The sequence below is a fragment of the Plectropomus leopardus genome, chromosome 22 (genome assembly GCF_026936395.1).
Source record: "Plectropomus leopardus strain MGB_pleo_1.0 chromosome 22, ASM2693639v1, whole genome shotgun sequence".
Lineage (NCBI taxonomy): Eukaryota > Metazoa > Chordata > Actinopteri > Perciformes > Serranidae > Plectropomus > Plectropomus leopardus.
In genome coordinates, this window is record NC_142197.1 from 837501 (window position 1) to 859532 (window position 22032).

At 41.1% G+C, this 22032-nt stretch overlaps 1 protein-coding gene across 3 annotated transcripts in view; it reads left to right on the forward strand.

Annotated features, from left to right (window-relative positions):
- upf2 (UPF2 regulator of nonsense mediated mRNA decay) overlaps positions 1 to 20539 on the forward strand; it is a 22857-nt gene extending 2318 nt beyond the window's left edge. The window contains exons 3-21 of one of the 3 annotated variants that reach the window (XM_088072395.1): positions 1 to 775; positions 1572 to 1732; positions 1842 to 2033; positions 2254 to 2403; positions 2989 to 3092; positions 4095 to 4180; positions 4535 to 4643; positions 4850 to 4963; positions 5519 to 5635; positions 6093 to 6482; positions 7864 to 8139; positions 8858 to 9041; positions 10134 to 10288; positions 10697 to 10801; positions 11053 to 11151; positions 11584 to 11757; positions 13159 to 13300; positions 15054 to 15174; positions 18072 to 20539. The exon at positions 1 to 775 is cut by the window's left edge and continues 5 nt beyond it. In XM_088072395.1, coding sequence (XP_087928521.1) covers positions 1 to 775; positions 1572 to 1732; positions 1842 to 2033; positions 2254 to 2403; positions 2989 to 3092; positions 4095 to 4180; positions 4535 to 4643; positions 4850 to 4963; positions 5519 to 5635; positions 6093 to 6482; positions 7864 to 8139; positions 8858 to 9041; positions 10134 to 10288; positions 10697 to 10801; positions 11053 to 11151; positions 11584 to 11757; positions 13159 to 13300; positions 15054 to 15174; positions 18072 to 18081 — 3464 coding nt within the window. In that variant the 3' untranslated portion in view covers positions 18082 to 20539. Of the gene's footprint in view, positions 776 to 1571; positions 1733 to 1841; positions 2034 to 2253; positions 2404 to 2988; positions 3093 to 4094; positions 4181 to 4534; positions 4644 to 4849; positions 4964 to 5518; positions 5636 to 6092; positions 6483 to 7863; positions 8140 to 8857; positions 9042 to 10133; positions 10289 to 10696; positions 10802 to 11052; positions 11152 to 11583; positions 11758 to 13158; positions 13301 to 15053; positions 15175 to 15272; positions 15547 to 18071 lie in introns of those variants that run through there. The other 2 variants (XM_088072396.1, XM_042511260.2) reach the window with 2 other exon arrangements.
- The last annotated feature ends 1493 nt before the right edge of the window (positions 20540 to 22032 follow it).

A 22032-nucleotide genomic window follows, 5' to 3' on the forward strand; every position in this document is an offset into this window, starting at 1 on the left:
AAGAGGAGGGCCACCAGCTGCACCAGGAGGCCTGGGAGCGCCACCAGTGCAGGAAGGAGCTCCGCAGTAAGAACCAGAACGCTCAGGAGGGTCGTCCGGAGGAGGCCTTCTTCAGCCGGCTGGACTCCAGCCTGAAGAAGAACACGGCCTTCGTGAAGAAGCTGCGCACGCTCACCGAGCAGCAGCGGGACGCGCTCTCCAATGACTTTGCCTCTCTGAACCTCAGCAAGTACATCGGCGAGGCGGTGAGCTCCGTGGTGGAGGCCAAGCTGAAGATCTCTGACGTGGGCTGCGCCGTCCACCTGTGCTCGCTTTTCCACCAGCGCTACGCAGAGTTCGCCCCGCTGCTCCTGCAGGCCTGGAAGAAGCACTTTGAGGCCCGGAAGGAGGACAAGGCGCCCAACGTCAGCAAGCTGCGTACAGACCTGCGCTTCATCGCTGAGCTCACCATCGTGGGCCTCTTCACCGACAAAGAGGGGCTGTCGCTGATCTACGAGCAGCTGAAGAACATCATCAGCACCGACAGGGAGACGCACACGCACGTGTCCGTGGTCATCAGCTTCTGTAAGCACTGCGGCGATGACATCGCCGGCCTGCTGCCCCGAAAGGTCAAACTGGCCGCTGAGAAGTTTGGCCTGAGCTTCCCTCCGAGCGAGATCATCAGCACGGAGAAACAGCAGCCCTTCCAGAACCTTCTGAGGGAATACTTCACCTCGCTCACCAAACACCTGAAGAAGGACCACCGTGAGCTGCAGAACACCGAGAGGCAGAACAGGTGACCACGCTGTTCTGTTTTTATCCCCACAGAGAGCACTGCGCTGTGGCTGCCCTCTGTGAAGATTTTAGGATGTTTCTAGGATTTGAAGACATTTCTAGGATTTTAGGAGAATTCTCAGGTTTCAGGACGTTTCTAGGATTTTAGGACGACGCAAGTTTTCCATTTAATTAATACAAACAAAGAAGACAGCGAGTCCTCACCCATCTTTTACGTGATTAAGTGTTAAGTCTGATCTCGAGAGCACAGCTGGTAACTAACGTGGTTCATTTACAGGATGTCACAGAAGTGCATATTTAACAGATTGAGTGTGGACAGAGAGATGCTCGCTTGCAGATCATACATGGTACTGGGCTGACATATATGCAGAGGGAAACATTTATGCTGAACATTATTACCAGAGAGATTTAAATGTCAGACTGACGCTGAAGAGCAGAAAGGCTGAGTACAGCAGGGCCGATGACAAAGCTGCTGCTGTGTGAGAGACAGAGAGAAAAAAGATGTAAGGTGGATTACTGCACATTTCTGAGAGTTCTTAATAATTCACTCAGAATGCTGCTTTGTCACTTTATGACCCGCCTGCCTGAAACCTGCAGTATTTTCTAAGGATCTTACCTGAGTTGCCCGATGCAGGTGAACCTGCGCTGGATGCTGGACAAACAATTTTGCAGCTGCAGACTGTGAGCCTTTTGGGTCAACACAGCATGCACTGAGGACTTTATTACTTTAACTGACGAATCAACATTTACATTAGAGTTGGTGAATTTTCACTTTAACATTTGTGCCTCCTCTTCAGGCGCATCCTACATTCCAAAGGGGAGCTGAGTGAGGACAGACACAAGCAGTACGAAGAGTTTGCCACTTCATACCAGAAGCTGCTGGCCAACACTCAGTCTCTGGCCGACCTGCTGGATGAAAACATGCCGGAGCTTCCTCAGGACAAGACCGTGCAGGAGGGTGGGTCTCCTGGATTTTCTACAATTATAGAAACATTAAAAGTGTTTTTTGGTGGATGTAAGATCTTTGTTTTCATACAAATAACAATGTTATCTGTCTGCTCCCTCAGAGCACGGCCCTGGCATCGACATCTTCACCCCCGGTAAACCTGGAGAGTACGACCTGGAGGGAGGGATCTGGGAGGATGAAGACGCTCGGAACTTCTACGAGAACCTGGTGGACCTGAAGGCCTTCGTCCCGGCCATCCTCTTCAAGGACAATGAGAAGAGCAGCCAGGGCAAAGACAAGGACGACGCCAAAGGTACATTTCATATGTAAATCACACAGATGGATGAAGACAGATTGACACACACAGTGGTTTTATTGTGACAGCACACAGACAGGTGAAGAAAGAGCTTTTATTTTATTTTATTTTTATCTGTATATTTACTATTATTTATTTATTTGTATTTCTTCAACAATGTGTAAACAGTGACTAATAAATCTACCTCGTACCTTGTGTGGTGACTGTTGCTGTTCAGATGGCAGAGAGGGGAAGGACTTGGCCAGCACCACAGAGGAGCTGGAGCTGGAGCTGGAGGCTCTGGACATCACAGATGAACCTCTGGAACTGGAGGGACCAGACGAGGCCGAGAACGAAGAACTGGCCAAAAAACTGCTGGATGAGCAAGGTAAACACTCGGAGAAACACCCAGGCTCCTCAGTGTGACGGTGAATTTAATATTCAACACAACAGAGGACAAGGTGGATGTGTGGTTCTGAAACTTTTATTGACCGATTATGGTTAGATTTTTGCAGTTTGAATTCTATTTTAAGTGGGAATTTATTAGAAGTGGACCTGAATATTCAGATATTTTTTGTGGAGTAGGTTTGCAATTTTTAGATTTTGATATTCGTATTTTTTTACAAAAAAATTTGGAAAAGAATAGAAAGTCTTAATTGTCATTGTGCAGGTGAATACAGCAAAATTCATTTTTGGAGGTTGTATGATTTTTCTGTGCTTTTGTTTCACGGGGTTTCTTTGTTAGGCGTCTCAGATTTGGAGCCTTTTATAACGAGCATTTATGACGGTGTGTAATTTGTCCGTGATGAGAAAAATGTCACAAAAAGTGCATCGATGAACCCGTTCAAGTTCAAACAGCACGACAGTAAAATAACAGAATCATTCAGAGTTTTTCCAGAGTCACGTTCAGCTGTGGAGCCCAAAAATTGGCACTGGGGAAAGCCCTAATTTTTATACATTTTTATTTTTGTAGAGCAAGAGGATGAGGAGGCGAACACAGGGTCCCACCTGAAGCTGATAGTGGACGCCTTCATCCAGCAGCTGCCCAACTGCGTCAACAGAGACCTCATCGACAAGGTGAGGAGACACAGACTGCAGCGTTCAACATTTAACGTGGCGTTCGTTTTGTTCTTGTTTGTGCCAATGCTGCATCGTAATATTAGTTTTTGTTTTGTATTTTCATTATTTGATTTTTCTACCATCCGTGTGGTTTTTATATAGTTTTATTCATAGATGTTTGTTTTTTTTTTCTTTTTGTTTAGGATTGTGCAGCTTTTTTTAGTCAGCTGTTGTTTTGTTTAATCCTTTGAAATCCAGATCTACATCAGTTTTCTTGTGCTGTGTTCAGACGCCTTTCACAGGCTTTTTTGGCCCTTTTGAAGACTCAGCAAATTGGATTCCTTTAAAACGATAAAAAGTGAAAAAAAAGGGAATGACAACCTAGACAAGAAATGTCCCAAAAATTGCAAGAAATTAGAAAAAAAACATTTTAAAAAGAGAGTAGGGGGAGTTTAGAAACAATGTGGAAAAGTCTGGAAATAAAAAAAGTTTTATCACAATCATTTTTATATCACGATATACATCAAATCACTGTTCCTGTCGAGCTTAAGATGGAGCTTTTCATTTTTATATAATACTGAAAAGTTTAATAAATAATAATAAATCATATGTTTATTACACTCCAACACACCATGGTCACATGAAACTGTGTCAGTGAACTATGAGGGCGAAAAACAAACCACAAAATGATGAAATGATCCGCCATGATGAAATGCTGTGGCTGTCAAACACTCAGCTGTTCTACAGTCAAAGTCCTTCACTTTTTTACATGATTGTTCAACACTTCTGCCCTCGCTGTGTTTTGGCGTGAGATTTTCCTCGGTGTCATGAGAGCCTGAGACAGAGCCCAAAAGCATGAGATGAAATCATACTAATTTGCTCAGGTTTCAATGGGTTAAATATGCTTTATGAATAAATTTGGATTGTTTCCATCTGACTCAACAGATTACATATAAAAATACTTAAGTTGGGTTAGGTTTTAAATATTTGAATTTCTGAGGGTTTTTTTTTTTTTTGCAGGCTGCGATGGACTTCTGCATGAACATGAACACCAAATCAAACAGGAGGAAACTGGTCCGAGCGCTCTTCACCGTTCCCAGGCAGAGGTACAGCTCTTTACGAATATACAATATATGAAAGTTTACCTTTGTGAATTAAAGCATGAAGGAAATTAAACATTTTCACTATATTGTAATTCTTTGAGAAGCAGCTGTATTTAAGTCAGCAGGATGGTGAATTAAAAAAATACTGGTGTGTTTTCATCAACAGTGGAGGAAGAATAAGACTTCAGGTTGCAGATAAACACACTTTTCACTCTTTTTCATGTGATTCATTGACAATAGGAAAACTGTACCTTCTTGTCAGCCTCACAGTGACCCTTCAGGCACCAGCAGGGGGCGCTACCATTGTACGTGACAGTCTGAAGACGAGCAGCGTGTTAACTGTTTGTCCTCCTGCAGGTTGGATCTTCTGCCCTTCTACTCTCGCCTGGTGGCAACTCTTCACCCCTGCATGTCGGACGTGGCTGAAGACCTGTGCTCCATGCTGAAGGGAGACTTCAGGTTTCATGTACGTCTTCTGATTACTGCATCTGCTGAGTCATAACATGCTATTTTAATGTGATTATGATATTAAATGGCTATGAAAGTCATGTTTCGAAAAAACAAAACAAAAAAAAATCTCTACAAGCAAGGACATTTTTTCCTTTGTCAATATTATGAGTTACAAAGCAGATTTTCTGATAATTTTGTTGTGTTAATGTTTGTGTTGTGCAGATTCGTAAGAAGGACCAGATCAACATCGAGACAAAAAATAAAACCGTCAGATTCATCGGAGAACTGTCGAAGTTCAAGATGTTCTCAAAAACAGACACGCTTCACTGTCTCAAGGTGGGTAAAAAATCTGTCTCCCCCTGTTTTCTCTGAGCTCACCGGTGGAAATGTATTTAAATAAATGAATAATAATAATATTTAACCTTAAGGACCCGCTTTAATTTTACACACACTTATATCGCTCTGTACTCAAAATGTGATGTTTTTCTATTTTCATTTAGTTTTTTTTTTTAACCAACGTCAATCCTAATCGTAAATATAAAATATTCATTCATTTTCACAATGTTGACCCTTTAAATGCCAATTTTTTGTCAAGTCATGTTTTTCTGCTCTGATGGCTGTGGGATCAAAAATGTCAGTTTGAATGGGTTTCAATGGAGCATTTTTGGACCTGAACAGTCTGAATGTAACTATTTAGTTTCCACAGTGTATTTTAGACTTATTGTAGGAGCTGAGCTGCAAATTCACTGATTACACTCAGATACACAATCTGGACTACATTTAGGACACATGCATCAACACACACACAGTTATCACAACAGGAAGAAGAAAAGAGACTAAAATGAGACAAACAGGCCCTAAAGGGTTAAATGTGTGTGTGTGTCCCCACAGATGCTGCTGTCAGATTTCACTCATCACCACATCGAAATGGCGTGCACGCTGCTGGAGACCTGCGGACGCTTCCTGTTCAGGTCCCCCGACTCCCACCTGCGGACCAGCGTCCTGCTGGTCAGTGCGACTGTTTCTGTCACTCTTTGGTGGAAACATGTAACAGTTGAAATGTTTAGTTTGTCTTCAGTCTTTCTCATTTCCAGCTGTTTTTTTATGTCTCTCCCCACCTTTTCAGAGACAAAACAAAGACAAAAGAGACAAAACAGTCAAACAGCATCTAAAATTGCCACCGTGTCCAATCACTCCTGCAACTTTCTGAAAATTCTGAAAAATGTCTAATTTTGTTTTTTATGGAAAAAAGGCCAAACTTTTTGAAGACAAAAAAGACGCCGCATTTTTTAAAAAAAAAATTGCCCTAAAAAATTCAAAGAAAAAATACTTGGATCCCCCAGAGGAGAAGTTGAGTTTTATCAGCATTTCCTAAATATCACTTCAGTTTTGTGCGGATCCGTGATAAACCTGCCTACAGGGATGTTTAATATTCACCAGCTGATGTCTTTTTGCTGCGTTTCAGGAGCAAATGATGCGGAAGAAGCAGGCGCAGCACCTGGATGCCCGCTACGTGACGATGGTGGAAAACGCCTACTACTACTGCAACCCGCCGCCCATGGAGAAGACGGTGAAGAAGAAGAGGCCGCCGCTGCAGGAGTACATCCGCAAGCTGCTCTACAAGGACCTGTCCAAGGTGACCACGGAGAAAGTGCTGCGGCAGATGCGCAAGCTGCCGTGGCAGGACCCCGAGGTGAAGAGCTACCTGATCTGCTGCATGGTCAACATCTGGAACGTCAAGTACAACAGCATCCACTGCGTGGCCAACCTGCTGGCCGGCCTGGTCGCCTACCAGGAGGACGTGGGCATCCACGTGGTGGACGGCGTGCTGGAGGACATCCGGCTCGGCATGGAGGTATGAAGAGAGAAACTCTGATGGTGTGCCGGGTTCGTACGGTCATGAAAGACCTAGTAAAGTCCTGGAATTTGCAAATAGCTATTTCCAGGCTGGGTTTTGGAAAACTAAATATAGCCTGAAGGTTTCGGAAAAGTCATGGAATTTTGTTTCACAAACCTGTATAACAACGCATGATGTGTCCAAGGACCGTCAATAATTTCGGTTTTTACAGTTTATGGCGATAAATGGTGTCATTTCTGGTGAGTTTTAATGAAAACATCACCGCAGTTTGGTAAGATATGTTTTCTTTGAAAATGACCAAAAATTTTTAAAAAATCGCCAGAACGTTTACTTCTAAAAATTAACAAAAGGTTTAAAGAAAAAACGTTTTTTCTTAAAAAATTGCCAAAATTTTACAGAACAAAAGCAAGAGCTTCAACTTTTCAAGAAAACAAAATCTCCATGAAACCGCCTAAATTTACAGTAAATTAATTTTAAAAATTAAAGAAACAGATTCAATAAAACCTTTCTTCTGCAAATCACCCCCAAAAATTAAGGAAATAAAGTAGCCAAACTTTTTTTCTTCAAATATCACCGAAAAGTTTTTCCATAAAGCCAAAATAAAAACAGGTACCTCCCCTCTGTTTAAAAACTTATTAGACATGCCTCCTCCTTTTGCACCACTCCCTCCCATCTCATGAATAACACACACACAGTTCCTGATTTATATTACTACTAATCCTGTTCTGACTTTATTATTTTTAGAAATAATATATATTTAAAAAGCTGTTATGTAGTAATGAAAAAGAACGGATAAACAGCGTCGCTGGTCGTTCCATGGAATGTAAAAATCATGTAAAAGTGCTGTAAGTGCAGATAAAGAGTTCGACAGGTTTTTTTCTGTCCTGCTGATGAACCCTGAGCTGTGATGTAACGTTCGTGTTTTCACTGACGGCTCTGACAGCTGGAGTGAAGAGGAAGTCATGTTGTTACTGTGTTCGCAGTGAACAACACGGTTATATGTTGCAGGACACGTGAGAATGTCGTCTGGCTCATCGAGAGTCTGAACTTATGTTGTTTTACTTAACACCTCCAACCATGTCACGTGGTCGAAATCTGCAGCCCACGCTCTGATGACGAACTCACTTTAGCAGCGATCATTGAATAAAATGCAGATAATCAGCAAATGCCAAATATCGGCCCCGATAATTATCCAGGCCGATAATCGGTCCGCCACTAATAATGATTATACAAATCTGCAGCCTAAGAAGTATTTCTGTTTCTCAAAGTACATTTTGCTGTTAGTTTGAACCTCGAGTAAGATTTTTAACCTGTAACAGTATTTTTACAGTGTCGTTTGGATGCTTTTACTGAATTCTTCTTCTGTCCGTTTTTTTAGGTCAACCAGCCAAAGTTCAACCAGCGGCGGATCAGCAGCGGCAAGTTCCTGGGCGAGCTCTACAACTACCGCATGGTGGAGTCGGCCGTCATCTTCCGCACGCTCTTCTCCTTCATCTCGTTCGGGATCAACCAGGACGGCAGCCCCAGCGCCCTCGACCCTCCGGAGCACCTGTTCCGCATCCGCCTGGTGTGCACGCTGCTCGACACCTGCGGACAGTACTTCGACCGCGGCTCCAGCAAGAGGAAGCTCGACTGCTTCCTCATCTACTTCCAGGTACGACTGCTCCCAACGCGCCTCCAGATTCCGGTCAAATGACGACTTTCAAATCACTTCTTAAACCCATTTTAATACACTTGCTTTTATGTGATGTCATCTTTTTATTTCTCTTATTTCTTTTTATCTCTTTTACCTTCTAAATCCATATTTTATCAATCTGATGTCCTTTCATTGGTGGTTTTATTGTTTCTGTTGTTGTTTTTGGTCTATTTCTTTGTATTATTTTACACTGACATTATGTGTCCTGCATCTTGTATTATTTGTCTTCTGGTTTTAATCTGATTTTAACTCTAATTTAGCTTCGTCTCGCTCATGTTTAACAGGACTGTTAAGATTTCCATTGTTGCATCGCATCTGTTTCTCATCTCTGCTTTGCAAACTCTGTTTTTAAAGGTGCTATATAAATACAGTTGTTATTATTATTATTATTATGTATTCTTTCTGTGTATTATTATTATTAGGTATTCTATTTCTATTTTTTTTTCTTTTTTTGTGCTTAATTTCAGTAAATTTGCAAATTTGTAAATCGTAACTTCTTCCAGTCTTTCTGAAAGAATTCAAGCCACTTTGTTAAATTTTCAAAGGGTTAAATAGTGTATCGTGTTTGGTGTCAAAATTTGTAATAACAATAATAATTATTATTGTTATTATTGGTAGATAAAGGTTGAATGAATAATTGATGTGTGTGTGTGTGTGTGTGTGTGTGTGTGTGCAGCGGTACATCTGGTGGAAGAAGAGCATCGACGTTTGGACTAAAGATCACCCGTTCCCCATCGACATCGACTACATGATCAGCGACACGCTGGAGCTGCTGCGGCCCAAGATGAGGCTCAGCTGCTCCCTGGACGAGGCCACCAAGCAGGTGTCTGACCTGGAGAGGGAGGTGCTCGTCAAACTAGGTAGGAGCTGCTCTCGACGTGAGCGTTTGTCCATATCCGGCACGAGTTCACCAGCAGGATGTTTGAGGAGCCGGAGTATCCGGTCGTCCCGGCCGAGCTGCATTCCTGCCGCGTCGTCTGCGTGACAGGTTTCAGTTCATGGAAACACACTCACACATACCTGACACACGCACTCATCAAGCGACACACACGCAGAGTCCTCAGGAATGATAGTGATGAGTTTAACCCTTTAACATCTGGACTGTCATCTGTTTTCTTGTGCTGCATTTAGATGCCTTTTACATGCATTAAAACATCTGAAACCTGAAAAAACTTTATTGGTTTATTAAATAAACTTCTCAGCATATCAAAAATTATACATTCAGACTTTTCTTAAATGTTTTGTTTTGTTTCTAAAACAGTTATTTATCAAATAAAAGGAGAAGACAGAAATCACAGGCTAAAAACTGACGGACAAACAAAGCTTTAATCTAAGCAACACTTTCAATTTTGAGCCCATTTGTTTGTTTTCATGTTGAAATCTTATTCAGAAAGTTATCAGTAACTTTCTGTCAGATGAATGTTGTCACATTAAAGTCACAAAAAAATGGAAATACTCAAGTTCAAACAGCTTTAAACTGCACTGAAGGACACGTGAGGAAGTATAGTAATAATAATAATACATTTTATTTATAAAGCACTTTTCACAAACTCAGCGACACTGTACAATAAAAGAGCGTTTCAAACAACAACAACAAAAAACAAAAACATGGATGGGTCAGTGCAGTGAGTTCCAGAGTAACGTACTCAGTTACTTCTGTCCTGAGCTCACAGTGGAGTCACTGTTGAAGGTTTGGTACCTGAATCAGGATCAGACGTTCCTGATCTGCAGCTCCGCCGGCCTCGCCTCCTCCTCACTCGTCATCAGACACACAAACGCACTCTTTAATCGTTTGCACTAATCATTTCCTCTGTGATCTATTTATAACTGAATCTTTTGTGTGAGCGAGGTCAGGTTTGTCTCGGAGGTGTTTGTGATGTCATTAAATCATTTTAATTCAGGATATTTTGTGTTTTAGAGCTGAGTTTTTGTTGCTCTTTGTGTTCGTGAAGGCCTGGCGATGGAGAAGGACGGCCGCTCCAGCGCCATGAGCGAAGGGGAGGTGCTCGACGAGGAGGACGACGACGCCGACGACGACGAAGAGGGCGGCGCCGAGACGGAGGAGCAGTCTGGCAACGAGAGCGAGATGAACGAGCAGGAAGAGGATGTGAGTCCTGTTGTTGTGACGATGACCTCACTGCTTAAAACTTGATCCTGTTTGTTGCTCAGCTGGTTTCTGACAACAAACATCAGGAATGTGAAGTATCAGGAAGACTCACAGACTCGGCAGCAGGTCACCTGTGGTCCAGGGCCTGAGGACTGGGGGGACCAAGTTAGACCTGGTCTGGTCCAGTCTGGTCACTTCCAGTCTGGTCTGGTCCATCGGGGTTCATCTTTACATGGTGCCACGCCGCAGATTGATTTTCTGTCTGCATGTTTGAAATAAAGACTAAACAAACTAACTTAGTCTATTTATTACAAACAACAACAAAAACCATGATGAATTTTTTTTTTACCAGCTGGCATCGATATGTTTTACCATAGAGGGTTAACAAGCTGTGACTGTTTTCCACAGGAGGGGTCGGAGAACGAAGAGGAGGAGCGAGAGGAAGAGGAGGAGGAGAACACCGACTACCTGACCGACTCCAACAAAGAAAACGAGACGGATGAGGAGAACAACGTAAGATCCAATCACAGCTGCAGATAATAAGAAATTTCAGGATTAATTTAACCCTTTAGGGCTCGCTTTGATGTCACACACTCATGTCGCTCTGCACACATAATGCACTTTTCAAAATCAGGCTTTAAAAAATATTATACATTAATATGATTTTCGACTTTCATTGAGTATTTTACCAACATCAGTCCTAATCATAAATATCAAATATTCATTTGTTTTTCGAATTTTAAACATTTGCTGTCTGTGTGCAGGAGGTCACCATCCGTGGCGGTGGACTGAAGCACGTGGCGTGCGCTGAGGACGAGGACTTCATTCAGGCGCTGGATAAGATGATGCTGGAGAACCTGCAGGTATGAAGATGACTTTAAACTCTCCTGTCGGTTAAAATAAAGCCAGAATTCATCATCTCTCAGCATCAAAACCTTTAAAAACATTTATTCCACAAGATGACAACTGTAGATTTTGTCCCCACCACTGACGAGAAATTCTTTTATGAAGCTACGGGGAAAAATGTCCAGGAAATAAGGCATTACATTTATAATTATGATTTTTGCAACCTTTTTACAAATTTCTTGTTAATTTTTTGGGTCATTTCTTCTTAGGTTGCTCATTGCCTTCTTCCCACGGTTTAAAAGAAAAAAGGCCAATTATCTCATCTCTCAAAGTGTCAAAGTGTATTTTAATTTAACGTGTCCTTTGACATGAATAACCTCAGGGAAGATGTAAAAGCTCGCAGGAGGGCTCGTGTACGCTGACTGTGTGTTTCTTCTTCTTCTCTGCAGCAGCGCAGCGGCGAGACGGTGAAGGTGCACCAGCTGGACGTGGCGATCCCTCTGCAGCTGAAGAGTCAGCTGAAGAAAGGCGGCTCCAGAGAGCCGTGCATCGCCGAGGGAGACTCGGACATCTCCGACACCATGCAGTTTGTCATGCTCACACGCAAAGGCAACAAGCAGCAGGTGACCAGCGCACGCACGCACGCACGCACGCACACACACACTCACACACACACACACACACAGTCTCATTGACTCTTTTCAAAAACATGAAGTTTGTTTCAGGTTAATAAACACAGAGAGAGTGTGTGTGTGTGTGGGGGTGTGGGTGGGTGTGTGTGTGTGTGTATATGACTGAACATCTGAGAGCAACGTCACACTGTCACCGTCTCCCCTCACACACACTCACCTCAGTCCCACCAAGCCCTGCAATAATATTGACTCTGGACATGTAGTGTGTGTGTGTGTGTGTGTGTGTGTGTGTGTGTGTGTGTGTGTGTGTGTGTGTGTGTGTGTGTGTGTAGAGCGGTGGAGGAATGTGTGGTTTGAGGGCAGAGGCTGGTTCAGGGTGTGTCCAGAGCTCAGAGCTTTAATAGAGCGTTCAGTCTGTCTTAAATGACAGCTGCCAAATACACACACACACACACACACACACACACACACAGAAAAAAAAAACATTTTCGTATGAAAGTTTTTGGAGAACACAGAATATCTTTGTAGGTGGTGTTGATGGGAAATGACCCCCCCCTGCATACACACTCACTGCGTCAGCGGTGAATAAAAGCATCTTGTGTGTGTGTGGTGTGTGTGTGTGTTGTGTGTTGTGTGTGTGTGTGTGTGTGTGTGTGTGTGTGTGTGTGTGTGAGTGAGGATGGCCTCTCAGATGTGGAAGTGATGCTGACCTTCTTGTGTAACTGTGGTGCAGAAAACATATTTCACAAACTGTCCAACTTTTGTGGAGAGTTTTCAGAAATGCTGAAAAAAAAGTGGATTCTGCAGATATTTGATCTGCTGTGAGAGTTTTAAAGCGTGTCGGTAAGAAGAAAACAGCAGGATATTCTTTTACTCTTCGAAATTTAGTCACAAATTTAAGACACCAAATCTTAATACTCTTTGACATTAAAGTCACAAATTAAGAGAAAAACAATGATATTTTATGTGATTTAAATCACAAATTTATGAAAAATAAACATGAAAAATAACTTGGATGTTCTATGCAATGAAATCCACAAATTTACAAAAAAAAACCTTGAGTATTCGCTCAGATTAAAGTCACAAAATATGAGAAAAAATATTTTATGGGATATTAAAATTACGAATCGATGAGAAAGTAATTTATACTCTGAGACTAAAGTCGCAAATTATGGAAAAAACAGATTTAAATAAAAAAAATTCACAAGAAAGAAACTTGAACATTTTCTGTGATAAAAGACAAAAAATTACCCAAAAAACCCAAAACAACTGAATATTCTCTGATATTAAAGCCTGACTCTGTCCAGCAGTCACTTGGTGAGACATTTTTGTACTTTTTCTTTTTGAAACACTCAGATCATCTGAACCGTGTTTTTGTTTTCTTTTGGTCAGTATAAGATCCTGAACGTGCCGCTGTCCTCCCACCTGGCGGCGAACCACTTCAACCAGCAGCAGGCGGAGCAGGAGGAACGCATGAGGATGAAGAAACTCACTCTGGACATCAACGAGCGACAGGAGCAGGAGGACTACCAGGGTAACTACCATCACACTGAGGGCCGGGCGATGTGGAATGAAGTCTTATCACGATCGTTTTTTTCATATCAGTCGATATCGATATATATCACGATATACATCAAATCAGTATTTCTGTCGAGCTTAAAGGTTTCCCTGACTCCTCAGTGAGATATGAAGATATCATCAGGTTAATTTAATTGATTAATTGAACATTTTACTTGTGGCCCCGGGCCCCCAAAACATTACATCTGCCCCTGGTAATAATAATGAGAGCTCAGCGCGAGCGGCTGGATGAGACTCGGAGCGATGCGTCCTGCTGTTTCTAAATAATTCATCCAAAGTCTGATTAAAGTTGAAACTAACACAAAGTCGTCTGTAGAGTCTAAAGAAGTCACTTTCACCTCTGAATATTTGGCTGTTTCAGACACTTTGGTGCTGTGAGGAGAAGCTGCGCTCTGCCTGTCTGTCTGTCTCACTGCGCTGCTGTCGGACCATCAGCTGTTTGATCCGCTATGATGAAATGCTGTGGCTGTCAAACACTCAGCTGTTCGACAGTCAAGTCCTTCACTGCATTTGGTTCTCCGCGGCTCTATTCTTATTATTCTTTTTTTCCTTAATTCTTTGTTGTTACTTCTTGAAGCGCTTTTAAATGCTGCGAGCTGTTTGCATCTGTGTTGTGTGGTTGCCGTGGTTACAGGAGCAGATTAGCGGTCAGGTCGCTCATTGTGTGAGTTTATCTGAACAGGAGAAGCTAAAACGTGATAACATTAATGCACTGAATAATATTCCTTCAGCAAACATGCAGCGGACTTTTAATGGTGGACTGTTGGCATAAATCCTGCTGGCGTTCACACCGACAACAACGATAATCCACCGAGAGGAACGCAAACACGTTAACAGTCCTCAAAGATAATCTGACGACAGCCTCACTCCTTATTAACGTGCTGCACCTGGCAGTGACGCTGCAGGTGAATTCACTCTACAAATCTTTCGAAAACAGATTCTCTCAGAAATCTGCGCTGAAACACTTAACAGTCGTGCGACAGGTGAAAACGTCAAATAAGAGTTTTTTTGTGCAGCAAATTTTTTTTACCGATCAGCAGCTATAGTGTTTGATTCTGCAGCTCATCAAATAAGACGCTGCATAAATACAAAAATGCATTTTTATAAGATGAGTGAAAGTGTTTGCTTTTAATTTGTTGATGAAAACGTTGTGCGTCTGTGTGTTTTTAAGCTCACGTTTTCTGTAGTTCTTGTCTTTGTAACGAAAAAGGTAATCAGACAATATCATTCAACAGTTTTTATTGTCTAAGTAATAATAATAATAATTATTATTATTATTTTTATTATGTTTTGTCATTTTTTATTTATTGATTTTTATTATGATAGCCATGGCTGAAGCACAGTGAGGTGTGTGATCATACTCTGCACTTGATTCAGAGTGTCAGTGTGCTTTGCTTTTATGTTTAATGAACTATTGTTCCTGATTTAATATATTTAATATTTTCTTCTGAATCGTGCTCTGCTCAGTGTGCGGCACCGTTGTTCCTGTTTAAATGCACGTGCTTCTTTTTTTTTTGTTTTTGTAGTCACCACATCTGCCAAAGGGACAACAGTTAAAAAATGGCTGAATATTTATTCTTGTGTACTGTTTTTATGAATAAATAATTAATATTTACCCAGTTTAAATAGATTAAACCTAATTTTTCCTCTGTGTGTGTGTGTGTGTGTGTGTGTGTGTGTGTGTGTGTGTGTGTGTGTGTTTGTTGCAGAGATGATGCAGTCTCTCGCTCAGCGTCCGGCTCCCGCCAACACCAACCGGGAGCGCCGGCCTCGCTACCAGCACCCGAAAGGTGCTCCCAACGCCGACCTCATCTTCAAGACCGGAGGAAGGTGAGGTCACTGCAGCGCCGACATTTAAAAACAACAACAAAAAGTGTGATTTTAAGGTTTACAGCAGCGAGCTCTGACTCCAGTGTCTCCTCAAACAGAGCGAAACGAGACAGAAATGAAAGACAGGAGAAGCAGGACAGAGACCAGAGACACGAGACCGAGTAGAAATCAGATCAGATCGAGACGTTAATAAACTTTATCAGCAGAGACGAAACTTGAGGAGGCGAGTCTTAAAAACACAGAGACTTCCTGTTTATATTTGCACTTTATATTCTGATTTTCAGGAGCTAAACAGCTGAAATTCTATTTTTCTTTTAACGGTCTGAATATATCTGTAAATAAAGATTATTTGGAGTTTATTCTTTAAAGTCAGCAGCACTTTGTTTGTCTTTCTTGCTTTGCTTCTCTTTGAAGAGACACTTATTTTAAAACTTCCTTCTAAAATCTGTATTTTCTAAAAAAATATATATATTTATATACAAGGTACAAGGTAGATTATTTTTTCGTTATTTGTCAATATTTATTTGTCATTTGTCATTTTTTAAACGTAGTTTAAAAAAGAATTTAAAATAAAAATATTAAAAATCACATATATATAAAATAAAATAAAAAATATATAATTTTTATGAAATAATATATAATTTATAATAAAAGATAATATACTATAAATGATTTACTAGAATTATATAAATATAATAAAAAAAACAACAATAATCCTAATATGAATTATTACTAATAATATATAATCATATAATAATATTTTATTCTATTTATAATTATATATCTATAAAACCTTAATTAAAAAGTAATTTGGCATTTTGCTTTTATAGTAACAGTCTTTTATAATAAGTCTAGGATGCATATCTACAGCCTGATATCTCTTCCTTTATTATTTTTTACTTTACTTTCATTTTTTTCTGCTCATGGAAACAAATTTTGCCTCAACTTATTGAGTGATGGATGAAAACTTTGTTGGTTTTTGTGTTTTCATGAGATTTGTTTACAATGAAAAAAAAAAGAGAATAACGCCTGACAGAAACTTGCTCTGCAGCAGCGCGTTGGAGGATGAAATTTCATGGTATCAATGCAAAAACAATATCTGACACAGTTTTGAATAACCTTGCGGTAATTTGTTTCAGATTTGACACAAACGTCCACTCAACGATGAACTGATTACATTTTTGTGGTCGAAAGTTAAATGTCACTGTGTACTCATAAAACATGTTTCTGGCCAAAACTCAAAAATTCATGAACTAATTACGACAAAACTTCACACAAATGTCCAGCAGGAGAAAATGAAGTTCTGACATGAATCATTAGAAACCTGGAGTGAAGCCTCTTTTCTTGTGCTACTTTTAGACTTTTTAGTTTTTAAAAGCATTTAAACCTTTGAACCTTTTAAACTAATTGGTGTGATTTCTTTTATAAAGTACTCAAAAAATGCACTGAGCAACTTGGTAAAAAATGTTCTACAAATTGCAAGAAATAAATACATTTGAAAATATGTTTTTTTTAAATATCATAATATTTTACACAATTAGTATAATTTTTAAGTGCTTTTCTCCATTCATTCACTTGTTTTTTCTTTTTTATTATTCAGTCATTTTAACGTAATTTTCTTGTACTTTTTCCAGTTTATTGCTAATTTTTGGGTCACTTTTTCCTTTGTTGCTCATTCCTTCTCATGTATTTGACAGAAATCATGCCGAATTACTCAATTTTCATTTTGTAATCCTCAAAGTGGCTGTAATCGATTTAAGAGAGACTTTTTTGGCTTTACAGAGTTTCTGCTCGTTAGGCAGGTTTCCATCACAGAATCACACTAAACATCATTATTCAGTAAATGTGATAAAACTCAACGTGGAGCTGACGGTGTTTCCACCGAGTGATGTCATGTGACTTCTCTTCTGGTGATAACGTCCCAGTAACCATGGCGACGGATGTTCAAAACATCAGCAGCTTTATTTCTATTGCAGCCACCGCACTAGCCGTCTTTATTTCAATCCGAGGCCGCGCAGGCGTGTTATGGAGCCATGATGGAAAGGCGAGCCCCTCATACGTGGGAGTGGCCATGTATGAGGGATTTCTGGGAGATGTAGTCCACGATTTCACAGAGGAATTGTGGGTTAAAAACTCTCTCAGAGATATGTGATGCAGTAACAACAGAGGAAAAACTTTTGCGATAAATGGGAGTTGCTTCCAGATTGACGCGTTTCCATTAGTCGCATTTTATATTCGTAATTTCAGTTTGCGCTCTTTGACGGTTAATAGAAACTAGGAGTCGACAGATTATCGTCCTGGCTGATTATTGGGGTCGATATTTAGCCTCATCTGTTTCTGCTGTTTATTTTTAATGATCGCAGATAAGAATTAAAGAGTGCAAATAAAGTGACAGCATGGGAGGAACTGTTACTTAGCCATTTTTATGTATTGATTTCTTATTTAAATTTTTCACTTGACTTTATAGAGAAAGTTGCTGTGAATTTTTGATGTTGAAAGTTTCAGTTTTCATTAAACATTTGTTAACAGTGTTTAAATAAAGTTTTGTGTTGGAGTTTGTTATATTCCAAATTTGAAATATTGAAAGAAAGATTTTCATTTTTATCGTAAAGGCATATCGGTTTCAAATATTGATATCGGTCTCATTAACTGGTAATAATCAGTATCGGCTCTGAAAAAATAATATCGATCAACCACTAACAGAAGTTATTGATTATAATTTTGGCCAAAACGTCACCGTTCTGCTTCGTTCTCATGACGTCGTTTTCAGAGAAAACAACTGTAAAGCCGCTCCGTATTCTACCTGCTGAGGTACAATAGTACTGCAGATATCAGGACACCAGCAGTGTCCCCGTGTGTCCATCACGTCTACAGTAAATGTCCTCTGTGTCCTCCAGGAGACGCTGATTGGAGTTCTGGGTCCGGGCTGAACGAGCGAGCAAGAGAGCAAATGACCCAGCGAGAGAGAGAGCGAGAGAGATCGGTCCAAACGGGGGACGAGTCCTGCAGCCGGGACAGACCAAAGCTCCTGACCTGAACACACACTTGTCCCTCTGCTGAGGGACGAGGGACCCCAGCAGGCAGCTGGGGTCAGAGGTCAGGTGTCACACAGACGGCTCTCTTTTCTTTTTGTCTGAAACATCTTGTCTGGATCAGAAAGGTGACTGAACACGTGAGCGGCCGACCGGACGGCGAGGCGGGACGGGACGGGACGGAAGGGACGGACAGAGGGATCGTGTCCCGCCGTCACACCAGGCGGAGGACACAGTGACTCATATTTAGGAGTTAAAAAACTTGCGAGTGGATAAATTTACACCAGACATAGAGGGATACTTTCTGTTTTTGTTTGTTTTGAGACTTTTTAAAATCAAAGCGGGAACGGCGCGCGGCGGCGTCGAGGCGGCGCTGAGACGGAGACAGACGAGGTTTGACACTGATTCACAAACTGGTTCATAAACTGGTCATCCAGTAACACGGAGAGGACGTTTGTACACAATAATGTTTGGAAGACCATGGAAAAGTGGCTCCGATGTTTTTTTTCTGGAGGTTTGTGTTTATTCAGAGTGATTTTTGGAGGTTGTTGCTGCCTTTTGCCTGATTTACGGCTCTCGTGTTTTACTGTCAGTCAGCAGCTCTCACTGCTGTGTAACGTTTCGGAAAAATTACATAATTTGGCGCCACTTAACACAGAAAACATTCGATTATTTGAGTAAAGACGTCAGTCAGAAATAATCAATTTTGATAATCAACCGATCGTTTTAAGTCTTTTTTTTAAGAAACATTCCATAGCTGTAGCTTCGCCAGTGTTTCTCAGTTTTATTTTATTTGTTGGTTGAATATTTTTGGGTTTTGGACAGAAAAACAAACAAGCAACATGAAGACGTCACTTTCGGCACTGCAAAATTGGGATTCTCACTGTTGTTTTTTGTCAGTTCACAGACAAATCGATTAATCGAGAAAATAATCTGCAGATTAATTTAGACTCAAAATGACCCACAGAATTTGAGCGCGTGTGTGCGTGTGTGGCGGTAGCTGACGGTGGAGGTTTTGCAGGTTTGTGAACGCAGTGCAGGTGGAGCTCTCCATCAGTTATTTTTTTCCTCAGCAGCAGTTTGTGGAGTTTGAGTCTCCGGGTGGATAATCGATCAGTGGATCCGATCAGAACTGATCAGATCAGATCAGATCGATGAATGGGAGGAGCAACCACTGCAGAATGAACGCTTCAGTTTCACTTTCACTGCTCTTAACATTCTGCTGCTCCATCTGTGCCCAGAGTACGCTAATAACTGCAATGTGTTTATTCTTCAACAGCTCTTAATCAATGTTCCAGCTCCAAAATTAGAAAATCTATTTGTGGCGGCAGACGTTTTAATCGTGGCGGGCCCCCACAAATAAATAAACGTGTGGAAACTCTGCGATCTGTAGCTGCAGAAGAAAAGACTACAGCTGCTGATAGCAACATGAATTGCTCAACACTTGCAACTGCTTTCTGCTCCATCTGAAGGTCCATTTCACAAAGGATATTACTCCAATCACCAAACATTGACAAAAAAGGCTGTAAAAATCTAAAACAAAAATTTCAAAGAAAAACACACACCCAAAATTTTAAAGGAAAACATTAAAAAAAAAGTGTCACTGATGGACTCCTGACTGTGAAATTGATCACTGACGGACTCCTGATTAACAACGAATTACTGACAGATTCCTTAGCGTACATCTGATCACAGAGAGTATATCTGCTCACTGACGGACTCCTGATCACTGACGGACTCCTGCTCACTGACGGACTCCTGATCTCTGACGGACTCCTGATCACTGACGGACTCCTGCTCACTGACGGACTCCTGATCTCTGACGGACTCCTGATCACTGACGGACTCCTGATCTCTGACGGACTCCTGATCTCTGACGGACTCCTGATCTCTGACGGACTCCTGATCACTGACGGACTCCTGATCTCTGACGGACTCCTGCTCACTGACGGACTCCTGATCTTTGACGAACTCCTGCGTGTACATACTCCTCTTCTTTTTATAACCTGCTTGATGTTTTCTTTGTTTTGTTTTGAGCATCTAAAGGATTTATCGACAATAACGAGCTTGATTTGGTTTGTGACGTGTTTCCGTGGATACCGTGTGCCTGAAGGTCTTCCTCTGTGATGACTTACTGATTTTAGATCTATAAATATTCTCTGTGTCCTGCTGCATGGCTCTTTTCTGCTCCTGATCCTTTGTGTTGTTGTAGTGAAGCGTCCGGCGGCGGCTCCTCGGACTCAGCCTGTCCGACTGTCTGCTTTGTTGTTTTCCTGCAAGCTAAAAAAAGAAAAACAGACAGAAGAAATATCACAATAAAAGTATGAAGCTGATCGCTGTTTGCCCGCTCTGTAAATGAGGTCGTTTGCGTGTTTTGGGAGGGTGTGCCTGTTTGTCGAGATCTAATTACAAGGCAGAGAACATAAGTATGTCCTCATTTCCTGCCCTCGCTCCTCGAAACGCTGCACATGTGCAACATGGCTAAATCATGGCCGGACTGACCTGTTAGGAGGCACAAAGCTTCACCTCCAACCCCCCAAAAACCACCATATTTATGTTTTTTAAGTCTCAGGTGCTCATACGAACACGAAACTGTGAGTATTTCTGCGCTCTGTGTTTTATTTAGAGAGTTTTATTTTTTCTGACCTTCCTCATGTTTTCTCACATTGGACGTCTTGTGTGTTGAACAGAAGCAAACTGTGTGACTGCAGACGGTTACATAACACACGCACGCACACGCACACACACACACACAGGCTTTCTCTGCTCGGGACAACGGCTGCTTCGCTGCTGACGCTCTGAGTTCTCAGCGAGGAGCTCCACCTGCTCCACGAACGCTAGGAATTTCGGACGTTTCTAGGGCTTTAGGACATTTATATGATTTTGGGACATTTCTAGGATTTTAGGATGTTTCTTGGATTTGAGTACATTTCTAGGATTTTAGGACATGTATATTGTTTTGGGACATTTTTGGATTTTAGTAGGTTTTCAGGATTTTGGGACATTTATATGATTTTAGGACGTCTCTAGAACTTTAGGACTTTTCTAGGATTTGACAACTTTTCTATATGATTTTGGGACATTTGTAGGATTTTAGGACATTTCTAGGATTCTAGGATGTGTTTATATACAGTTTTATGCTCTTTTATTACACTGTATATATACAAAAAACATTTTACACAGAGATACTTTACTATTGAACCCTTTGAGGAATAATTCCATATATATTTATATATATATATATATATATATATATATCTAGAGAGAGAGAGAGATGCACAAATTATGTCATTATCTCTAGAAATCAGACATTTTTGTTTTGTGAGGACATAAATTACGGTATGATTTTTTTTGTGTCCACCCTGTGATTCGGATCCGCTCCAAAATGTAAAGGGTTCTTCTCCTGATCCACGTTTCAGCCTTTCACCAAGAAGATTCACAAAAACTGGGCCGATAGTTTTCAAAGCTTCATTAGAAAACCTCAATAGAGCCTGTAAAAAAAAGACATTCAGCATGAATCTAAAATCTGCGGTTTATCGGAGAGCGTCAGAGCTGCTGCTCGGTGAGTTTTGTTCCTTTAGACCGAGCCGGGCGAGCTGTTTCCGGTCTTTCTGCTGAGCGAGCCGGCTGCAGCCGCATGTTTACTGAACAAGAGAGTGACGCCAATCTTTAAATCTCCACAAAAAAAAACTATAAAGCATATCACCCAAAATGTGTCAGATCACATTCAACCTCGTTTTAGACACAGTCTTCAGGCGGAGGCTGAAATACTCCAAATCTAACATGAATAAAGGTATGTAAGTATTATCAGCTAAATGCACTTAAA